General features: G+C 48.1%; 1 protein-coding gene across 5 annotated transcripts in view; it reads right to left on the bottom strand.

Moving 5' to 3' along the window:
* Positions 1–712: 712 nt before the first annotated feature.
* The window catches only part of HEMK1 (HemK methyltransferase family member 1), a 48,315-nt gene continuing 24,882 nt past the window's right edge, over positions 713–24,145 (bottom strand). For 3 of the 5 annotated variants that reach the window (XM_039482724.1, XM_039482726.1, XM_039482727.1), the window contains 7 exons: positions 18,554–18,715; positions 15,617–15,681; positions 10,870–10,919; positions 7,728–7,833; positions 4,865–4,960; positions 1,876–1,989; positions 713–1,544 (listed from right to left, as the gene is read on the bottom strand). In XM_039482724.1, coding sequence (XP_039338658.1) covers positions 1,445–1,544; positions 1,876–1,989; positions 4,865–4,960; positions 7,728–7,833; positions 10,870–10,919; positions 15,617–15,681; positions 18,554–18,715 — 693 coding nt within the window. In that variant the 3' untranslated portion in view covers positions 713–1,444. The remainder of the gene's footprint in view (positions 1,545–1,875; positions 1,990–4,864; positions 4,961–7,727; positions 7,834–10,869; positions 10,920–15,616; positions 15,682–18,553; positions 18,716–24,145) is intronic. The other 2 variants (XR_005583163.1, XM_039482725.1) reach the window with 2 other exon arrangements.

Genomic DNA, 24,145 nt, shown 5'->3' on the forward strand with positions numbered 1-24,145 from the left:
CAGCAATTCTTGCGTGAGCTGGTTTGAACTGAGGCTCATTTCCATCTACAGAACATGGAGCAGTGGTTTTATTAGGTTTTTATATTTGTTACCTGTAACATTCACAATGTGCTAGGTGTTGTATAAAAAGAAAGCTCAAATGGAATATCAGAAGTATTTCTCCCAGTCCTCTAGAGCAGTGGTCACCAACCGGTCGATCCTAGAGGATCTCCAAGTCGATCGCGATCTCCGGCGGCAGTGCAGTGTGGCTGCCGCTAAGGCAGACTCCCTGCCTACCCTGGCCCCACACCGCTCCCAGAAGCAGCCACTGCAGCCCCATGGCCCTGGGGGGCGGGTCCGCAGGGGTCTCCCACTGTGTGCTGCTCCTGCCTGCAAGCATTGCTCCTGCAGCTCCCATTGGCCGCTGGGATAGGCAGGGAGCTGCCTTAGCCTTGCTGCACCCACTGCCAACCAAGAGCCACTAGAGGTTAAGTGCTGCCAGGCGGGAGGCTGCACCCCAAACCCCATCCCTGAGCCCCCTCCCAGAGCCAGCACCCCATGCCCCCTCCTGCATCCCAAACCCCAGCCCTGAGCCCCCTTCCGGAGCCAGCATCCCATGCCCCCTCCTGCACCCCAAACCCTAGCCTTGAGTCCCCTTCCGGAGCCAGCACCCCATGCCCCCTCCTGCACCCCAACCCCCTGCCCCAGCCCAGAGCCCCCTCCTGCACCCAAGCTCCCTCCCACAAAGCATTCCATTATGAATCCCATTATCTGAGCTGTAGAATACTGCCCATTTGGGAATAATGGCTGCAAATGTGCTGGTTTATTACTGAAAGGTCACTCAGGAGGCCAAAGACTGCATGCTGCCTTGTTCTTGGAGGGCTGCTCAGAAGCAACAGGCTGCACTTGGTGCTTTGTCATGGTAGGATCACTCAGGAACACTGGGGGCTGCAGGGACAGACTTGAATCTGAAGCATTAGTCCTGGAACCTCTGAGCAAACCTGCCAAAAGAATTCGTAGGCTTTGAAAGTGGAGGTTTAAAAAAAAAAAATAATTAAAAAGAAACAGACCTACCAACAATCTTAAGTTCTTTTTCCAGGGCAAGACCTATGTTGTTCATTACAAACTAATAGCACCATTTGATACATGGAGAAGTTGTATTTTTATCATATGTACTTGCACCTTCAACAAAATGAGATGCTTGGAATTGAGATTCCCTCTATGCTGGGTTCTCATACCTATTTCTTGTTTAGCTGACTGAGCTAATAATCTGTGTCTGAACATCTGTGGGAGCTGAAACACCTCTGCAGACTCAGACCCCTGCTCCACCTCCTTTCTAGTGATCCTCCAAGTGAAATCCTCTGTCAGCAATGGATGCACCAGTGACCATCTGAAGAGATCAGAATGCTGGGAAATGCAGTGGAGGGCCAGGTTCCTGTTGCTGTGCAGGGATCCAATAGATGACTCAGCAAGGAACTCCAGGGAGATGAATGCTCGGACAAGCAAAGCTGTTCTTGTTGATGCGGTCACCTGCTTTATGCTTTTGGATGTGTAGGAACCTTGGCCTGTTGGGGGACAAGAATGAACACGGCATTACATTTTGCCAGGAAGAATATGAATCCACACCCATCATGTAAAGCCACAATTTTCCATGAAGAATAATCCCATCAGATAATGTCAAGACTAAGATGAGTCAGGAATGCTTGGCATTGCCCCCACTTCAAGTTAAACTAGAAGTTTGAGGAGTTCAAAGGATGCAGGTGTTTAGGAAGGGGGTGCACTAACTTAGTGACTGAGTCCCTCTGAGTTTAACCTCAAGACACCAGGGTGCAGAGGGAGACTGTACCCAGGACTGGATGCAATTGCATATAGTTGAACGGAACAGAAAACACTTACTTTCCAAAGAAGTCCTTGTGGGTGGAAGAGACGGAGAGGGACAGATCAGGGTGATTCTGCAGCCAGTTCTCCACCATCTTTGGGTGTCTGGGATCAACTTCTAGAAACACACTCCTGAAAACGCATGTGGGGATGTGGAGGGGAAACAATCACATTTTGTTTGACCAGCTTGGAAATATCAGACTCTCTTTCCTAGGATGGTCCAGATAATTCCGTGGAAGGATCCAGTTGACCAGCTTGTTTGGCCTGTGAAACTCTGGAACCCAGTGACCCAACAACCAACCACACTGGACTGTCCAAGCAAAGTGGTAATGGAGCTAATAAATGTAAGATACTAAAGGCTGAATTCAATAGGACTCGTCATAGAGTAAGGTTCTATTCAACCTGCGTAATTAAAGCACGGCCACTGAGATGCAGGCTTGGGATTATGGCCTGTGAATCAGTAAACCTATAATAGAGACAGTACTAGCTATGGACGCCAAAGATTTAAGGTCAAGGCAGGCTGCCAGCGAAGGGCAAGCTCTAGACTACAAACTGTAACTGAATGATGGGAGTAACAATTCTCCTCTAGCATCAGTTGGGTGGCACCAAATCCCCATGGGGGATAATCATAAAAAATAATTGTATCTGCAAAGCATCCCCACCAAGCAGCTTGGGGCCTTGCACAGGAAATGTCTTCATAACTCAGCCTGATAGAATCAAGCTCATAAAACGACCAATCATAAGAACATAAGAACTGCCATACTGGATCAGACCAACTATCCATCTAGCCCAGTATCCTGTCTTACGACAGTGGCCAATGCCAGGTGCTTCTGAGGGAATGAACAGAAGTGGTAATTATCAAGTGACCCATCCCCTGTCGCCCATTCCCAGCTTTTGGCAAACCAAGGCTAGAGACACCATACCTGCCCACCCTGGCTAATAGCCATTGATGGATCTATCCTCCAGGAATTTATCTAGTTCTTTTTCTAACCCTGTTATAGTGTTGGCCTTCACAACATCCTCTGGCAAAGAGTTCCACAGGTTGAACATATAGCAGGGGATCGTACAAAAGAGAGAGGGGGACAGGGAAAGGATCTAGATAGGAGGAAGGATGGTCTAGGGGTTAGGCCGCTAGCCTGGGACTTGGGAGACTGCGGAAAATTCCCTTCTTTGCCACAGACTCTGTGTGACATTGGGCAAGTCTCTCTGGGACTCACAGTCCCTTCTCTAAAAAGGGATGGGAGCCCTGCCCTGCCTCACTAGCACTCGGATACTATGGTAATGGGGGTCATCTAAGTACCTAATATAGACAGAGATGAGGCAAACAGGGAGTGGTGATGGAGGTCATTGCAGTATGAACGACTGTGAGCCTGAGGCACTAGGCTGAGGGGAGAGGGCTGACTAGACCTGAGGTACACAGCGGTCTGAGTCCCCTCTCACAGCACCTTCACATCAGGGTAGCCGCACTGAAGGTACTTAGCTCCTAAGGTACACCACCAGAGTGACAGGAGCCTTTATCTCCAGGCTGCTTGTCTGAATCTGGTCACCTGACAAGTGGTGCTGGTCTCAGTCCAGTTCCTACTGGACAGGGACCCAACTCAAAAAAGCCACCACCTTGCCAGATGTCTCAACAGAGAGGCCAAAGACTAGCTGGGCCTGGACTCTATACTCTGTCTTGTATCCATTGATATAGGTGCTGCAGGTTGCACATGACTCACATCAGCAGGGAATGTGGTTGGAGGTTTGTGCTGCCGCTGCTCATACTGTTCCAGCTCGGTGAATACTTAGGGCACGTCAGTTTCCAGAACTGTCAACCCAGCAGCTTTCAGCGGCTGTAAATTCACTCCAGTATCAAACTAGGAACCTTGGAATATAAAGCTCTCTGTGTACACAGGTAGTGTGTTTACGGCTATCACTGAACTATCTGAATTTAACCCTAGTCTTCTGGAACTGATTGCAGCCCCTGAAAGTTTTGTAGGCTACACCAAACCGCAAAAAAAAGAGCCAAACCCCAACTATATGCTCCTCTGAAAATCCCCAAACCTTCCCACACTGAACACTTTCTTTACCTCAGCCAAATTAATTACATGCCTGGATTTGGATCTCATTCCTGACCTTAAAAACTCCCTCCCATCAACATCAGCTCCACCTTAAAATACAAAATAAGCACTCTACAGAGCTTAATCCTGGGAAACTCTGAAGAGGATTTTGTGCTTCAGTGGTCAATCAAAGCTCTAAGAACGACTACGACTATGTCTGCACCCCTGTAGCACAATGACACTGAATATTCCTGTTCCAACATTGCACAACAGGAGATTTTCCATTATTTCTCTTGAGCTGGTAAAAAGTCAGGACTGTCACACTAGACACTCAAAATGTTCTGACTAAGTTGAGGGCTACAGTGCTGATCTCTAGTATCCCATGAGGGACATCACAAGGTAGTGAATGGAAGCAGGGAATCTCCCGGTCATTTATCATGGAGAAGATTAATCCCTCAAGAAACAACCCCTGGGATGTTTGGTTTTTTTCCCCCTCCTGGGATGTTTTATAAGGTATCTTACCACAGTCCATAAATATCACTGACCCAGGGGTGTCTACAGTGCTTCTCTCTCCAGATATATCTCCGCTTAACTGTTTTCTTCTTTTCTGCTCTCCCTCTTCATCTCTTCCCCTGCTATTCTCTTCTCTCTGCTTTTCCTCATTTCTTTAAGTTTTAGGTACCCACTTAAATAATGACCAAACAACAATACCAAGCAGCTGGGGTCACCAGCGTGATGCATAATCCCCTGGCTGATTGTATTAATATCAGTAATTCTTTACTAATGCATGTGACATTCTTATGTTAAGAGGGAATGGCTTTTTCCCCCTCTTTTCTTATGTGCATTTGACTCCCCCTCATATTTGCTTATATTTCTGATCATAAAAAATATGAGGAGGGAATAGTCAGAAGATATGAAAAGTCAAATGTAGATAGGCATTAGGATTTTAGTACAGCATCAGCGCTTACCCATGATCCTTCAGTATACAAGGAGCTAGAGCCAGAATTTTTTTGATCACTCTCATCCCATCATTTCCCCCATCCAGGGCACCAAGGTCCTCATAGCTGGAGGTTGAAGACAAGGGATGAAATCTCTCCATTACCCACCATTATACACAACAGTAAAATGTGTTGTTAGTAGCATCTCACACTGGAAACAAGTACTAGAGGGGTCTCGTGGCACATGAAAGCGATGGCTTGTGGGGCTGTGTCCCTGTGGAAAAGTCACAGTAACTTTGGAATCTGTAAAGAGGGAAGTTTGTAAGATCCCTCTGGCAACCCAGATGGGTGGTATGTGTAATAGAGGAAGTTATTCGGAGATTGCCACTGAGACTAGGCTGAGAGAGTCTTGGGGCAAACATCAGTAGGCATTCCTGAACTCCTGTTGACAGCTATAGCACTGCTCCTGCCGGTCACATTTAATAATAACAGTACAGTAACTTAACGTTGTAGTTATGTTCCTGAAAAATGCAACTTTAAGTGAAACAATATTAAACAAATCCAATTTTCCCATAAGATTTAATGTAAATGTGGAGGGTTAGGTTCCAAGGAAATTTTTTTGGGGCAGACAAAAGGCATTATATACTGTACAGTACTTTACTGTGGTGGGGAGGTGCCCCTGGCTTACCCCTGGGGCTCAGGGCTGGGAATGCAGGGTCTAGGAGGGAGTTAGGGTGCAGGAGGGCGCTCAGGGTGGGGGTGCGGGAGGAGGCTCAGGGCTGGGGCAGGCAGGAAGTGCAGAGCACTTACCTGGGGCAGCTCCTGTTTAGTGCAGGGGGTGTGCAGGTGGCTCAGTGCAGCGCAGCACTGCCCCCATGGCCGCAATTCTGGGAGCTGCAATTCTGGGAGCTGCCCACACCCCCACCCCCAGCAGGCAGGGTGCTGGGCTAAGGGGGCCCCGGGGCCCCGGCCTGCAGCTCTAAAGCCCCTTTCGGAATGCGGCCCTGCAAGCATGGGCCAGAGGACTCAGGAGGAGCAGGGGCAGCCGCACAGCCAGTGGCCCGAGAGAAGCGGAGCTTTCGTCTTCAAATTGCCGCTTCTCTCTGGCTGGCTTTGAAGGGGAAAGCGCCGCTTCTCTCCGGCCGCTGGCTGCGCGGCTGCCCCTACTCCTCCTGAGTCCTCCGGCCCATGCTAGCAGGGTCGCATTACGAAAGGGGCTTTAGAGCTGCAGGCCGGGGCCATGGGACCCCCTTAGCCCAGGGCCCTGCAGCCCGTAAAGCCCCTGCGTGCCGGGTGGCCCTGCCTGCCGGGGGGGCGGGGGAGGGGGCAGCTTCCCGCTCGCTCACTCCCTGCCTCCCCCCCAGAAAGTCCTAAGCGCCGCCAAACAGCTGTTTAGTGGCGGGCGAAGCGCTGGGAGGGAGGGAGGGGGAGAAGAGGAACTTGTGCAATGCTCCCTTGTAAAGTCACCCAAACAACGTTATAAGGGAGCATTGCACAACTTTAAACGAGTTTTTTCCCTAATGGAGCAGCGATGTAACTTTGAAACAACGTTAAGCGGGAGGATGTTAAGTGAGGAGTTACTGTAATAGTAATTCTTAGCTCTGGCACAGGCCTTTTCCTCTCAGAGTGCTTCACAAAGGTGGATAAATGTTTTACCCCCATTTTACTGTGAGTAAACTGAGGGGGGAAGAGGTTAAATGATTTGTTTCAGGTGCCACAGAATATTCAGGGCAGAACATGGACTAGAACCCAGGTCTCCGCACTTGCCATCCGGTACCCACCACGCTGCCTTCTCAGCCTAAGGGCGCTCACCAGAGCCACAGCTCACTTGGCCAATCGGTGGCATTATTATTATTCAGTGCTTCAATTGGGCTGCTAGGTGCAATTATGTCACTGGTGCAAAAGTGAGTAGGCACCAGGACAACGTACCACTTTTTCTCCTGGCTCAAGCACTGCCAACAGCCAAGTTGAGCTGCCATCTAACCTAACACACTGTGGGGTACAATACAGAAGGATCTACCTAGTTCAGAAAAGTTTGAATTTGCACATCATTACAACAGGAAGTTTCCGCCTTTCAGGGATGGGGGTGTTTTGTTCTGTTTTTGTTTTTTGTTGTTTTTGGGGGGGGGGGGGACGGGGGGGGGCAGACTGGCATCATGCCAGATGGACTCAGGAACCAGTTCTAACCTCCAGTTCAATCAACTTTGTGGGAAACTAACAGGCAAAGAGGAAGGTAATGCATCACATCACTGGTCCAGCTACTGTCCCCAAATGGCCTTACTCAGAGCTTTTTCATTAGACAAAAGCCTTTAACAGATAGTGGCTCTTGTTATAGCCATCAGTGGAAAGCAAGTCAGTTCTAAGCTCTTGCCTCTCTGAGCTGCAGCTTGATTACTACAGCTGCTCCATTCAACCCTGGGGGTATCATTACCCAGGAGACATTCAGAAGCATACTGCGGTGAGTTAGCATGGGAACGTGCCAGGCATTCAACACCACTCCTGCTCTCCCAGAAACAAGGGCAAGTGTTTCCAGCTCACAGACCCTTTCTCTAAGTCATGAAGCATTTTCACATGTCTTCTGCCCAATTCCTCATGGTATCACAAGTAGGCAAGCTCACCAGGGAACAAATGGGCCAAGAGGGAATCTCTGAACTAGGTCTGAAGGAGAGAAAATACCAAGATCCTCAGTTTGTGCAGGAATGAAAGGGATGGGCTTCCAAATAAGTGTATTGTCAGGTGGTTGCCCTTCTTGGACTGCATTCCACCACTCCCCATCCCCAACGGATATCTCCTAACTTGTTGGTACTAGACCCCTGAAACTTCTCTACAGAGAACAGAGAAGGGTGAAATAATGCATGGGAAAGAGAAAGATAGAAAGGTCTTATCTGACCACCTGAGGATCTCTTCAGCCAGGTGACTCATGTCTCCATGGAAGACATAAGGTGGGTTACTGACTATAGTGTCCACAGGACCCCAGGGGAGGAGCTGCTCCCAGGAACCTACAGCAGAAAAAGAATGAAAAACCAAATATCAGCCATAACTATATACCTTCAAAGCTCATTACTCAAGTAAGATCTTGATAACAGCAATTCTATAGGTACAGGTTTGTCTCTCTCTCTGTGGACAGCCTAACAAAATGTGAAATTAAATGCTAAGCTGAATTGGTCCACCTTCCCACCTTAGTTTAAAGAGCATGTCTACATTGCAATCCCAGGTGATGGCATCTTGGGTAGACAAGTCTGTGTTTGCTTCATCTATGTTAGCACTGCTAAAAATGAAAGTGTAGACATGGCGGCATGGACTTAAGTGCAGGCTAGCAATGAGATTACGTCTCCAAGGTCCTGGCTGGGCTTGGACAACCTATGCTGAAGCCCATGCCATCATGTTTAGCCTGCTATTTTTAGCAATGCTAGAGCAGGTCTGTCCACCCAAGCTGTAAATGCACCTCAGGCTGCTGTGTAGACATACCCACAGAATAGGATAACAGAGAGCTAAGCACATGGAAAAAACCAGTCATTCACACAAACAATGTCCTGCAACACAATGCTTTGATGTAGTGGAGGATACCGAATCCATCTGGATCCAGAGTGAAAATACCGTATCCATCTGGATCCACAAACAGAATTTTAGGCTGCACAGAATTACTACAGTTTGAATTTGGACAGAACACCGGGGAGAGCACCCCTACTCTTCCTTAAAGAGCTATGGGAGCACAAATGGTCAGCACCTCGGTTACATGCGTATGTATGAGACACCACCCTCCACGGCACAATGCTTCCCACCACCCAAGTGGGGCCAGTTTCAGGGAGAAGAGTGTCACATACTGACTCATGAACCCCATTTCCTGCAGCACCCTGGTTTTCTTTATACATCTCCAGAGGTGGATTTACCATTGAACAAACAGTGCAGTGGCATGGGGCCCCCCAATGACAGGGGGGCCCCCAAAATGCAGGACAAATCTCATCTGACAACCTGCCCCCAAGTCCTGGCCGGTGGCGTAGCAAGGCTCAGGCAGGCGGGCTGCCTGCATTCCGCGGCCGGTGACCCCACGCCGCTCTTGGAAGCTGCTGGCATGACTCTGCGTGCCCTTGGTGGGGGGGAGGCAGCTCTGCACGCTGCCCCTGCCCCAGGCAGCGCACAGAGACCCGTTGACCCCCTCCCCCAAAGGGGCATGCAGAGATATGCCAGCAGCAGTGCAGCAAGGCTAAGGCGTCTCCATGCCTGCGCTGCCTCCCTCCCTCCACACTGCTCCCGGAAGCGGACAGCATGTCCTTGTGGCCCCTGGGGAGGGGGGATGTTTCTGTACGTTGCCTCTGCCCTGAGTGCCGACTCCACAGCTCCCATTGGCCGGGAACTGCAGCCAATGGAAGCTGCAGGGGCAGCACCTGCGGGCAGTGGTGCGCACAGAAACCCTGGTTCCCCCTCCCCGCGTAGGAGCTGCTGCCAGAGGGGTGTGCTGATCACTTTGGGAGCTGAGCCACCCAAGGTAAGCCTAGCCCCCCTGATCCTTCTTGCACCCCAACCCCCAGCCCAGAGCCCACACCCAAACTTCCTCCCAGAGCCCGCACCCCTCATCCCCTCCCACCTCTCAACCCCCTGCCCCAGCCCAGAGCCCGCATCCAGCCTGCACCCCAACCCCAGTCAAGGTACCTCACTTTATTTTCATTTACTTCCTATTACTTATAACAGGGGTAGGCAATCTATGGCACGCGTGCCGAAGGCGGCACTCGAGCTGATTTTCAGTGGCACTCACACTGCCCGGGTGACTCTGCATTTTAATTTAATTTTAAATGAAGCTTCTAAAACATTTCAAAAACCTTATTTATTTTACATACAACAATAGTTTAGTTATTATATTCTAGACTTATAGAAAGAGACCTTCTAAAAATGTTAAAATGTATTACCGGCATGCGAAACCTTAAATTAGAGTGAATAAATGAAGACTCGGCACACCACTTCTGAAAGGTTGCCGACCCCTGATTTATAATATAGAAGGAGGATGAAGAAAAAAAGAATGAAAAACGGGGGGGGGGGGGGGGGAGATAGAGAATGTTCTTTTTCTTGGCTGGGTCCCAAGGGGGGGGCCCGAAAATGAAGCTGCATACAGGGCCCCACTAACTCTAAATCCACCACTGCACATCTCCCAGCCAGGCAGTGACCATGCCCAACCCAGCTTATTTTAACAAATCTGACAAAGCTGCAGACAGTATGGATATGAAGGAGTGGAAGAAAAGGGAAGGAGTTGGGAGCTAGGGAAGATATTTGTGGGACTGGGGGGAGCCGAAGGAGGGACAGAGGATGGGCACTGAGCTGGAAAGAAGATGCACATGGACAGATTTTCCCTTGGGGAAAAATATCAGATTTTTTTTTTTAAAGCTGACGCAAATTCCTGGAACCCCTCCCTGCATATCCCGGCACAGAGACTGCGTATCTGACACAAAAGGTCACATTTTGAGAAAAGGAGGCTCGAAGTCCAAATAGAGCTATGTGCACTTACCCCTACATATGCAATCACCACAACTGCATGCACAATGCTACTGCGCACACAAAAAGGCATCCATTTACCCACTGGGTTACCCATCTCCAGCAACTACATCTGCAAATGTTAAGTGCACAGTAGTGCACACATTCTCCTCTGTGCCCTGGTGCCTCTGCAAACTGAAAGTCCAGCCAGGATAGCTTTGAAGACACAAGCTTGCACTGAAGAGGCTGACTCTCAGTTCTCACAGTATGTTTCCTGCTACTCCAATACTGTACTGACACCTGTTATTCTACAGCAGCGTAGGGACCTGTGCCCTTCTCATGTGCACAATGTGTTACCAGCTTGCAGTCAGCCATATGCACATAATGTGAGGTGAGATCTAAGTGTAGCAACAATCAGAAACATGCACATTCCAGAGCTGTCTCCTGAGTTACCCATCAGGCAGGATTAGGTCATTCCTGCCCCAACTACCTATTGTTTTCATGCCCACCTCCCCTCAGTAAAGTAAAATGGAGAAAACATCAGGGGAGGTAGAAATATGAAAGGAAGTTACCAGAGAAGACATTGTAGTGAAGAATTCTTATCCTGTCCTGTAGCTGCAACCTGCAGGCCCAAGAACAGAGAAAGGTGAGTGTAAGAGATACACACAATACCACACTCAGACATTCAATGGCACATAATTAAGGCTAAGATTTTGTCACAGAAATGTCTCGTAAAAGTCAGGGATAGGTCGTCAGGCTTTCATGAATTTTTCTTTATTGCCCGTGACCTGTCCCTGACTTTTATTAAAAATATCCCTGACAAAATAGGGAGCCCGGCTGTGGGCTCCCCACACTGCCTGCAGAGGTTGGGCAGCTGCAGGGGCCCCTCCAAGCTTTGGGGCTTTGAAAGACCCCCAGTGGCTCAGAGCTCCAGGGTACCCTCACCATCTGCGGCAGCTGGGATCTTTGGGGTATGCCTGCAGCATCTTGGAGCTCCTGGGTCCCCTTCCCCGCATGTCCACCTTAGCTGTGGCCTTCACAACCACTGTAAATCCCCTTTGTGCTGCTGGGGTGGAGCATGGGGGGTCCAGACGTGGGAAAGCTATGATTAAATTAGCCTGCTATCTTGGCAGTAACCCCATTTAACAGAAGGGGCTATTGAGGCACAGTGCAATGAAGTGACAAGCTCCAAGTCGCAGAGTGAGGCCAGGTCTACCCTACAGATTTCTGCCGGCATAGCTCTGTCTGTCGGGGGGGAGAGGAGATGTGATCCCTGACTGACAGAGCTGGGCCAGCAAAAGAGCTAGTGTAGATGCAGTTATACCAGCAAAACTGTGATTTTACCAGTCTAGCTTATTTTGTTTAGGGGGGCTGGATGGTGGTGCTGGAAAATAAGCTACACCAGCAAAAGCACAGCTTTGCCAGGTTAAGCTGCATCCACACTAGGAGTACTTTGTGAGTATAGTATAGTGGTATGGCTATCCCTGGCAAAGTGCTCCTATAGTGTAGACATGGCCTGAGATAGTGGCCCTAAGGAATTGAACCTGTTGGTGCCATTAGGCATATCCCTAGATAACTCAGGAGGGTAGAAAAACATAGTATTAATGAAGCTTTTCTGTACCAGGCCTGAATGGACCAAAGTTATTTTATGCTGGTCTAAGAGTCCCTTTATGTTAAATTCTAGTTGAATTCCCAAGTTAGAAGTGAGAATGGAATGTGTAACTGCTTCTTATCAGTACAACACGGACAGCAGGAGATAGTAAAAAGAGGCCCTACTTGTGTTTAGTTTAGAAAGAGGGGAGGGGAGACAAGGTAATAAATTCAGAAGTAAACCAAGGTAACAGCCTTGAAAAGTTACGAGATAAATTGTTTGCTGTCAAGGATGATTTAACCTGTTTGATGTAATTGTTAACTATACACTGAATGTACTATATAGGAGTGGAGAGGAGACTAGTGAGGGGTAATGAGGATGCCTTGTTGAAGTCATGTATAAGAAGACACACACAGCTTGTATCTGTGTGTGCAGGATTTGAGATTGTAAATATCTCCTTGGCACCTTACTTGGGCTCAAATAAACTTTTTCTGCATTCTCCACCCTGGTGTGATAATTAGTGCGACGCACACCGGGCAACGAACCACTGTTTGCTGCCTCAGGCCTTTTTGGGCCGGCAACAAACCCAACAGTCCTAGTGTCCCCCGGCTGTCTGCCTTAATCACAAAATCACCTCTCTCTTCTGAACACCAGACGATCACTTCTTTGCAAAGCCACAGGATTTCTCAGGGTTAGCTGGAGGAATGAGACCCAGGCAAGTGGTGACATCCAGGTCAGCATGTTCCTGAGAGCATTCTGTGATGATTCCAAAGACACTCCCCATTCCCCTACACTCTATTATACACTGAATTAGAAGCTTTTCAAAAACCATCCAGCTCCTCCCAATACACACACTCCCTCCATGAAGAATAACTCACATAGCAGACTAAAACCCAGACAAAGGAGTACAGCATCCAGGATTTTCCTCCCCAACTTTTTTATCCAATGCACTAGTGAATTTGGGACACATAGGGGGCCTCATGCGCCACATGGTGAGAAAGAGTCCTGTTCCATTCTTAGACCCCAGCTTGTGGTCTGAAAGACCAGCACACATTGGCAGTGGGGAACAAAGGGAATGTAAGGTGTCTATCTGCAGTGCACCCCTCTGGGTGACCTGGGAGCGACATGATTAGCTGACAAAGATTCTCATCCAAGCCCCCCTCCCTTTTAGGCAAGTTAGCTGTGACATGGGGCTTTAAAAGGAGGGTGAGCACAACAGTGGCTTTGATCAGACAACAGGGTGGATTATTTCAAAACAGTGGCAGGTTTGCGCATATGTGAGATTGTCTGGCTCCATGTTTACTACTTCTGATCCAATTAGCACAGTAAAGGAGTGAGGAGATGAATTCTCTGACTGTCAGAGCTACAAACTCAGCCAGGGAGATGAAAATCCAGCTGCCGTTCTTCCTATTACGCCATCAACCCATTGTAAGAGTGTCTGACGTTTGGGCAGAGGTCGAGTCTACTCTACATCATTTGCCCCCTCCCCTCCCCCCAGAACAGCACTGGGATATGCTGGTTGTGTGAGTGAAGAAACAGCGTGGCGGGTGCGGTGGACATGGCAGGACAGACTCCGTTCTGTGCTCTAGCCCCTATACTCACTCCATCGGCATGTAAGGGCCAAAACTGTATTGCAAGGAGCTGGGGCAGAATTCCCCATTGCATAGGGCCACTTAAGCAGCCCTATGTTGCACTGCCCTTCCCCCCTCCCCCCCCGCTTTGTAAGTCTCTGTGCGAAGAGACGGGGGGCACATAGGGAGTAGAAAGGGGAATCGCCACAGTGCACACCACTACGAAGATTCGGGACTGCTCCAGACTGTGGAACAGCCCTCTGGGAATTCTCAGGAAGCTGCTGTAAATTAGAGCACCTTTGAGGCTGCTCTAATCTACACCAGGGGCCATTTCAGCCCCTAGAGCAGCCCAGAATCCTGGGGATGCAAGGGAATGATCAAACCACCTGTCCTCCTCTCCTCCTGCACTGTACTTCCTGCAGGTGCAACATAGGATAGGTCTCATGATGCAGAGACACATAACTGGTGTCAGTTACAACCTGTATTAACTCACGTGGAGTCACGCTGGATTTCCACTGGTGTACAGAGAGCAGAGGGGTAAATGAGACAGTGTCATTCTGACACCAGCACTGTCCTGACCACGATTTCATTGTCAAGTGACAGTTATGGGAGACTGCATTGTGGCATTAGACAGCTGCAGAGCAGAGCTGATTCTGAAGCCCTTAAAACCAAGCCACAGCACAGGTGGCTGCTGTGGATTATAGTTCATTTGGTTACAAGTCTGTGCTAGCGACAGCCCAGAGAGGAAGAAGGATGCTGTGGGACACCACACTGACACACCCAGAAGTCTAGGTGCTGCCTGAGGAGCAAGATAAAATCTAGAAGTAAGAACAGAAGCAAGGCCCTGTCTGAAAAGGGAGTCAATATGGTGTAGTGAGTCAGAGGGAGCCAGGCGTTCTGGATTCTGTTATTGGCTCTGTCACTGACTCGTTTTGTGACATGATGTGACCATGTAGCAATTTTCTGTAATATTTTTATTATGCCTTTGTGTTCCTCAGTTTCCCCATGTACTTTGCATTGCTACCCAATGATTGCAAAAAGGGTTAGAATGTGGCTTTTGGGGCAGAGCGGGGGACATGAGGTGCTGTGTCACTTCGCTGTCTGGGATTAAATGAATGGATCGTTAGAGGACTGGCTGTAAGTGACCCATATCAATGGAGGTTCCAGAAAGACAAAGGGAGCTGCACCTACTGAACGACTGACACTATCCCAGGAACATGTGAACTCAGCATGGGTCAGCAGGAAGGGGATAAGTTTAGGTTCTCAGAGGGACTCAGCAGCTCTCTCCAAGGACTGACAGAGAGCCTGGAATTCTATGACAGCTTGGCTGGCTGACTGGCTTGGCCAGTATGCACCATTTCTTAACCTGAGATTCTCCACATTCACCTTAGGACTTGCCAACGCTGTGTTCCAGTCAACTAATAAACCCTACACTGTTTTAGAAAAGGCTGCCCGGTGTCACTGCAAATCCTCACAGAGAGCCCTGAATGGTTACAGTACAAGCCTCCTGCAGGAGTGTTGCTTGGCCAGACTTACTGCAGGGAGCCATGGAAGGAGACAGGGTTCTCTGGTGCCCAAAGACCCAGTTTCTGAGTTTCTGAGACTGCAGCCCTGCCCTGTGGAATTGTGTGGGTCCCTGGGGCCCAGCACATTAAAGGGGTCACTCTCAAGGCACTGGTAATAGCCTGTGGCATGGACCAGACTCTGTGAATCTGAGACATTCACTAGGTCTCAGTTTTCCCATTCACAAAACAGGGACAAGTCTACTGACCCAAATTTGGTCTCCTTGCAAGAAAGGTGCGACATAAGTACAAAACATCGCTATTATTCCATTTCCTTCCCAGCTGGTGGTCTGGCAAAGGGGATTCACAGATCAGAAAAAGGGTTTTCTTGTACTGAAATAAAAATTCAGGGAAAACTTGTTCCAAAAATTCCTAATTTTCTCTGGATTTTCCAGAGGTTCAAAGCATTTAACGCACCCTGGCACCTGATGGTGATGAACATGATATCCAGCCTGGAGCTGAGACACGGCATATTTGAGAATCATAAGCCAGGACTTCGGTGGCTATTCACTTGTCTCAGGGATCAGTGTGAGGGGTTCTAGGAAGCAATGGGCACTCAAAGAGAGAAAAAAATTAGCAATGCATGTGTTCCTACCTCTGAGCATTCTCTCTGGTGAGATTCACAGCAGCTTCCTCTTTATCCACAGCGATTACCCGGCTCTGGCACAGAAGGAAACAAAACACACATTATGTCACCAACATTCCTGCTGTTGGCTGATGACTGGACATACAGGCTGTGACAAAAGGGGCAAACAAGACAGATGATGCCAATATAAGGTATTGGAAAGGGTTCCTCTGTCGTTCTAACACCAAAATCAGAAATAGCCCCTGAAGAATTCATCTTAGGACTTCCGTGGGAGCAGGACACTTTGGGGTTGTATAGTCGCTTGTAGCTAGGCCATCAGGATAACTGAATATTTTTATTACCATTGCTAGCATTTTACCGTAATAAAAAGTCTTAGGGCCAGACCTTCTGCTGGCTTGAATCAGCTGGAGTCAGAAGAGCTACACTGATTTGCATCAGCTAATGACCTAGTCCTAAATGTATCTGTGATGCTGGCAGGCCAGGTGCTAACTCATGCCAAGACCCCTAGGCTGCACTGAACATTGCCAAATGCATAGCTGGAAACCAATCTGGCTCACTTGTGTGTTAGCATTGTTAAAATAGATGTTAAGTTTTTACAAATGTATTGAGTGTTTGGACTTAATGAAATGCTTATGAGTTGCTGCCTGCATTAATCTCACTTATAATAGCTATTATTTGGGAGAGGGTAATAGTTAAGTGTTTGCTATGAAACTGGAAACCCCCACCGTCAGGAGAGAAGCATTACCAAGTGTGAGATACCAGTTTATCACAAGAGTGATCTCCTGCCCAACAAAAGAAGGCCTATAGACACCGGCTGAACCACTGTGTAACAATCAGCAGACAAAAGACTTTCCTGATTGCTCCCCGCACACCCAGGAAGAGGAGACATACAAACGCTCATCCCATAACAGTTTGAACTCTGGGGAAGGGAATAAAAATCTGACCAGAAGGGTCTGTGTCCCTGTGCTGTTTGGACTTCTGGGAGGAGGCAACACTTCCAAGCATAAGCAAGGGATCCCCAGCTGTTTAGCTTCGGTAAGCCCTAAAGGACATCTAGAGCGTGCAAATTACAGCAGCTTCTATTGCCTTTTGAAACCTAAGACTGTAACTCGTGTGTGTGCACGTGTGTGTTTACCTGCTTTAATCTTGTAAATAACTCATTTCTTTTCCCTAGTTAATAAATCTTTATTTAGTTTATCACAGGATTGGCTACAAGCACTGTCTTTAGGGAGAGATATAAGGTACAATTAACCTGGGGTAAGTGTCTAGGACTAGAAATAACCTGAATATTGTTGTGATTTTTGGTGTAAGAGACCATCTATCACAATGGCAAGCTTGTCTGGGAGGCAAGAGTGCCCAAGGGGGACAGTCTGTGACTCCAGAATAAGGCTGTTATAGTGCTTTAGGAGTTCACAGTTGATACTCTGTTGGCAAAATCTAATTATACAACATATAACCAGTTTGGGGTTTGTGCCCCGATTTGTAAGGCTGCCTTGAGGCTGGCACCCATGTTTGTGAGCCACTCCAGACAGCTTGACAGTATCAACTGGTAACCTGGGACAGAGCAGCCCAGCAGAACAGAGAGAGAAGGGTAGAGAGGGAACAGCTTCATGGATTCCTCATCTCTGATGCAGAGAGAATCCATGCCCTAAGGAATCCACTCCAGCTATAAAAGGAGACACACTGTATGCTGGGACAGGTGACCTGGGTTTGCAGTCTGTTCTGCAAAGAGCTCTATCCTCGCTGTAACCATACATGACAAGTTGCTAGTTCTTTATCTTAATGCAGCACTTTAGGGCCAAATTCTGTCTTGATGTACATGTCATAGACACTAGTATGGTTGTGGGGTGTGAAAGCCAGCACAGATTTAAGCTGGACTATTCACTCAAGGCTCATGCATGTTGGCCATTTGGGGAAGGGCTGACGTAACATACAAGGACAGACTGACACAGTTGTTTACGTCTGAAAGGTAAGGAGAGCAGCGTGGTGCCTGAGTAGGGAAACCAGAGCAATTTATAATTTGGCCTAGTGAAAACTAAACATCAGCCCAACGGTCACTGGGCAAAGGGACATGAGCTACAGGCATGACCCTCCATAGACCTTACACACCAACACTCAATGCTTCTTCTCAGTTGCGTGCCAGCAACAACTCACTGACATGCCTTAGGCATCCAAAATAGCGTCCTCCATGCAGCGTGACCTTGCACGTACCGATGGGCCAAGATGATTCTGTGTGGAGGACGCCATTTTGTTCTATCAAATGGTGTCCTCCATCGTGGGAGCTGGACGGAGTTATTCTGCGGGCCGGATGCAGCCCACAAGCTACCAGTTGGACAACACACAGTGGGTTGGCATGCAAAGCATGCCTAGCATACATAGATGGCATATCAGTGATTCTTCTCCCAGGGTGATAATCAGCCTGGATGAGACTGAGGGATGAACTGATCTCTGGATCTGGAGCAAAGGAAGGCCTTTTTCTCCCCGGCATGTGGGCAGGGACCTTGGGTCATTCTCCCTCTCCTGGAGCACTCAGCAGGGATTATCCATTGTGGTCTGAGTTGGGGGCGGGATATATCCCAGTGACTGATAATCTGAAACTGAAGGGGGCTTTAGTCACTTACAGATCCCAGTCCTTCCTGTGACTTGGGTTTCCTCCTTTACCAGTGAGGGATTATGTTACTGGGGAAGGGACAGGCACCAAAATGGGCTCTTGGCAGTGATCAGGTAGCTGGTGAACTGTGAATACTGCTCATTGCATTGCTCACAAATGCCTCATTCTTTCCTTGTGCTCTTTTGTCTGCCTGTATCCACCTGTTGTCTCTTGTCTTATACCTAGACTGTCAGCTCTTTGGGGGCAGGGACCATCTTTTTGCTACATGTCAGTACAACACCTGGCGCAATGGGACTCAGTTCTACCATAATACAAAGGAGCAAAAGCTCACTCACCTTGGGCAGTTTGCTCAGTAAACTCAGTGCAATAGCCCCTGAGCCACAGCCGATCTCCAGGATCACAGGGTGAGGGACAACAGTGGGGCACTGGTGACCCGCAATAACTGCAGGGCTCCCGCTCCTCTGTAATTCTTCTTCCAACACCAAGGAGACAAGATCCTAGCAGAAAAGGGATAGTGAGCTATTTCTGTGGGGGTCTGAGGATGACTCAAACTAACACCCGAGAGCTTGGGAAGGGAAGGTGAAAGAGCCCCATTCCTCACCTTTGTAAACAAATCAAAGACATCTCTGTATTTTAAAAAAAGCAACACATGGCAGCAGCAGGATTGAGATCCCAGAAACAACTTCAGCTCCACATAGTGCTTTGACTATAACCAAATCTGCAAGTGTCCTACAGATCCTTTGATATCTTTTAGGACATTTGAAAAGAATAAGTAGCTGGAACACACACATTCCCCTCCCCCCCTTCTTTTGCCACACTCATTAACTTTTATCTCTGAAAGCCTCACTACTTACCAGCCTTAGCCTTGCCATGTCTGAAACTCTATTCATGCTTTGAAATAGTTTGGTGGTGAGCATGTAACCCCCTAAGACCAACCCCTAAAGCACTATGCCAACCAGCAGATGGACAAGAAATACAGTAAATGGCCCAATCAACTGGGCTTCCTGTGTTGGCTTGCAATGCACAACTACACACGCTGGTTTGTTATTGTAGGGTCACACTCAGGAATGGCTGGCTGCTAGCATGGATTTTTATTTTATTTTGACAAGTCAGCATTGGGATCTTTATTGTGAATCACATATAAAAACCCACAACAAAGAACTGCATGGATTTTGCCAACAGGTATAGGAGCAGAAAGATGCTCCAGGGTAAATTACAGACCTCCCATTCTTACTAGCAGCATTCTATGTCAATCCATAAAGTAAAAACGCCTGACTGGTGGGAAGGTCAAAGTCCTTTATGTAAAATGCTAGATTTTTCTCAGGAGCCAGCATTAAGCTGCCTGCAGAGCGAACCCTATTTGCATGGACATCCCAGCATTTTCCCACACCCTGCTTTGGAAATCAGGCCTAAAGTGGATTAGAGAGCACAGAAGGCCTCAGGCAAAAATGCTTGGTTCATCCATCTCTGCTGGTTATTCCACACCACAGACCAGTTTGTGGCATCACAGCAAGCTAGTGTCGAAATAGTTAAGATGTTGCAAACAGATGAAGAAATAAGGAGTTGTGGCAGACGAGCCCTTAAGAAACAAAGATCCTATTTCCATGCAGAGAGCTATCCCTAGCAATAAAGGAAGACGAGCAGGTGAAATACCTGGGAGAGGTCAGCTGACTTCCTAAGAAACCTCCAGAAACATTTCGTACAAGGCATGAGCTGCTCTTCAACCCATTAATGAAAAAAATCCACATATACTCCGTCCCGAGCAAGAACTGGAGCTTGCAGTTGATGAGCAGCCTGGCTTGTTTCAATGTTCCCCTGACCTGGACCTGACTGTGGGAAAGAGAGTTTGACTGGCCCATTTTTAAAGGGAGCTCCTTGTCTGTGGATTCCTCCTGCAGCAGGGTCAGAGCACATGCAGGTGAACTCAGGACGCAGTGTATGGTGTTCTGGCCAGGTGTCCATGCTGCCTCTGGCCAGGTCTACACTGCAAAGTGCTGTTGGCATAGCTACATTCGTCAGCAGTGTGAAAAAACTGCCCTCCGGCCAACAGGAAAACCCACCCAGTGTAGACGCAACTTGGCTGACATCTTGGCTCCTGTCAACCTAGCTAATGTCATTCAGGGAGGTGGTGTAAACATGCAGCCAGAAAAACTTCTGTCAGCATAAGCTGTGCCTTCATTAGGGGACTCTGCCAATATACTTAGTCCAGCAAAGCATGTGTTGTGAAGACAAGGCCCCTCTCTTGGAGCAGAATCAGCTGGTTTTAGGGAGGCTGGCTGCAGACGTGAAGCAGCACTCTTCCTCACATCCTCAGAAGGAGTTAGTACCCAGAAAGCTTGGTCAGTAAGGGTGCCCTTGCATGCTGGCCATCTCTGATCACTTACAAAAGGGCGATGCTTACAGGAACACTCCAGTGTGACACAGAGGAGACAATCACAGTAAATGAGTACAGAGCAATAGTGCCTTCTTAATCTATGCCTCAATGATCTCGTATTGCCAGAGTATTTCCTCATGAAGCTCTTCCAGGTCTCTCTCCAACAACAAATACTGTTGCTACTGTTTTCTTCTTTTGCCCTCAGGCGGGCATATTCCTGGTCCAGTTTTATGGATTGAGCCAAAACACTGTCCCTGGAGAAACGTCTCTCTTCCAACTTGGCCTGCAAATCTGTCTAGACTTGGCTGACCTGAAGACTTATTTCCTTGAGCCTGCTGTTCACTATCTCATTGTGTCTCTGCTTCTCCACCGGCATTGATTCTTCTCTAGGTCCAGTGCTCCTTGATCCAAGGAACAAGCAGTCCCCGCTATCAGACCATCTGCGTCATGCAGTTCCTGGCATCTGCCATATTTATGAGCTGCAAGTTTCTCTACTTAGGTCAATTTCCTAGAGCCTGAGCAGAAACAACCCCACCGCCCTCCTGAAGCCTGTATGGCTTCCGCTCCTCTCTCTCTTGCTCTGCTTCCTCTTCCTGTTTATGCAGCCCAGCCCTAGGGTGGGGGAAAGCCCTCTGGATTACCCCAGGCTGCCCCAGGTGTAGGTTCCAGCCTGTCCCTCAAAGGCATAGTATTCTCCTTCACAGACCCCATCCCAGGGCAAGCACCCTGGTATTTCACTTAGGAAATATGCTCATCTGGGAGAAATCAGCTCTCATGTGACTACACAGCCAGGAGACTAAGGGCTTGTCTACACAGGGAAATTGATCAGCATTGCTATACCAGAATAAGGGTATGCCTCCATGACAATTAAACATGCGTGGCTGACCCATGTCAGCTGACTCAGGCTCATGGGGCTCAGGCTACAGGGCTGTACAATTGCAACAGATATGTTTGGGCTCGGGCTGGAACCCAAGCTTTAGGACCCCGCGACGGGGGAGGGTCCAGAGCCCAGACTCCAGCCCAAGTCTGAATATCTACACTGCAATTTTAAAGCTCCACAGCCTGAGCCCTGCGAGTCCGTGTCAGCTAACACAGGCCAGCGGCGGCTGTTGAACTGCAGTGTAGCCATACCCTAATTGTGTCAATATAACACCCCCTGTGGACACTATTCCAGAATAAACGTGACTTTATTCTGGAATTCTAGAATAGTGTGTCCACAAATGGGAGTTATACTGGGATAGCTACAGCAGGATATTCCACTACAGCTCTGCCAGTCAATTTCCCCAAGCAGACAAACCCTTGGCAAATAGGCTTGTATTCAGATCCTACTCTACATCATAAGACTGGAGCTTCCAGCTGGGGAGTAGCAATAAAATGGAAATATTAGAGATGCCGGCACTTGACATAGCCATAGAGAAACTGAGCACAAATCTCACCACTCCAAGTACAACCTACATTTCTTTGACCTTGCATTCCCTAACATAAACATACAGCCATATGTATACTAACCCCTGCCCTCCTAAACCCTATCAAAAACCCCTCTCCACTGCACATGCTGCCCCCCCTGGGGAGAGGCTGAGAGAACAAACAACATGTGACAGGTTTTAGGCTGCTTAATGAAATACTGGAAAGTGCTCAAATACTATGGTGATGAGCATGGTAACAGAAATATAGACTAGAAATAGAGGTTTCTAAAATGGCTTTACATATTAATTATACAATACACCTCTACCCCGATATAACACTGTTCTCAGGAGCCAAAAATCCCTACCGCGTTATAACTGATACCCCGTTATGTTGGGGTAGCAGCGGCATGGCTCCAGCGGTGATTTAAAGGGCCCGGGGCTCCCCGCAGCAGCCGGAGCCCTGGGCCCTTTAAATCGCCAGCTGAGCCCCGCTGCCGCAGCCCCGGGGTAACAGTGGCAGGGCTCCAGCGGTGATTTAAAGAGCCCTGGGCTCTGGCCGCTGTGGGGAGCCCAGGCCCTTTAAATCGCCGGCCAAGCCCTGCTGTCGCAGCCCCAGGATAGCGGCGGCAGGGCTGTATCGGTGAGACCCCCGGGCTCCGGCCGCTGCGGAAAGCCCGGGCCCTTTAAAGTGCAGCCCAAGCCCCGTTGCTACACCGCTATATGCAAACCCGTGTTATATCAGGTCGCGTTATATCGGGGTAGAGGTGTATATAGTATTATTCTCATATTGAGAGTATTCAGTGAGCTAATTACTGCTATAGAATGCAGATTTCCTTTCAGTAATTTCAATCCACTAATCTAGTAGACAAAGGCATAACAAGAGCCAAGGGCTGGAAGATGAAGTTATGAAAATTCTAATTGGATATCACATTTTAACAGTCAAAGTAATTAACCTCTGGAACAGATTATCAAGGGACGTGGTGCATTCTCCATCACTTGCTGTCTTTAAACTGATTGAATTGGATGCCTTTCTAAAAAATATGCTCTAGTTCAGACACAATTTATTGGGCTCAGTAGTGCCAATTACATAAAAAGGAAGAGCAATTCCTTCTACTGCAGGAACTACATGCAGTACATCAGACCAAATAATCATAGTGCTCTTAAAATCTACAAAAATTGGATATCTAGTCATTCTATTTAGCTTAGGTGTTTATATGTCCCCATTAACTACAATATGGTGAGCACTTATCACTATTTAATGTACTTATCCTCACAACACCCCTGTGAAGTAGGGAAGTGCTATTATCCCCATTGTAAAGATAGCAAACTAAGGCAAAGAGAGACTGAGGCCATGTCTACACTATGGGCGGTAGAGTGTTGCGTTGCATGCGGGCCGGATAAAGCACAACAACTAATATGATTGCAAGCTGAATTATTTATTATTTACAATGCATTATATTATATAGGCTTTTTTATATTAGCAAACGTCAGACATACCAACATTACATTGCTGCTGATTGGTTCTTTGTTTGATACACACACTTTTCACATGCATGGCCCTTTGCTTACTGGTTTCCCATTTCCCATGCAACTTATCTGATTCCAATTAGGCCACCTGGCATTTGCCTCGCTCTGGCAGTTCCCTACTTTCTCATAACAACTTTATCTAACTCCTCTATTCTTGTTGTCCTGCTGCTGTAACTTTCCACCAAGGCAGCATAGGAATAATGTAACCCAACAGTAGAGTGGCACAGTTGTAGCTATGCTCTGGTAGCGCCATAGCATAGATGCTTCCTATGTTGCTGAATAGGGCTTTTCCATCAATGTAGGTAATCCACCTCCCTAAGCGGTGGTAGCTAGATCAATTGAAGAATGCTTCTATTCTGAGGGTTAGGTCAGCTTAACTAAGCAACTGAGCAACACCACTTGGTTGATCTAAATTTAAGTGTAGACCAGGCCTGAGTGACTTGTCTGAGGTCACACAAGAAGTCTGTGACAAAACAGGGAAGGGAACTTGGGTCTCCCATGCCCCAGGCTAGGCCATTTTTCCCCTTTTGGCATGGCTCTGAAAACTTGTGCGGAGTGTCTCTATCTCAGGCGGCTGGGAAAAGTGAAGATCAGAAAGGTCAGAATCAGATGGTGCACAT

Source organism: Mauremys reevesii, linkage group 7 (genome assembly GCF_016161935.1).
Source record: "Mauremys reevesii isolate NIE-2019 linkage group 7, ASM1616193v1, whole genome shotgun sequence".
NCBI lineage: Eukaryota > Metazoa > Chordata > Testudines > Geoemydidae > Mauremys > Mauremys reevesii.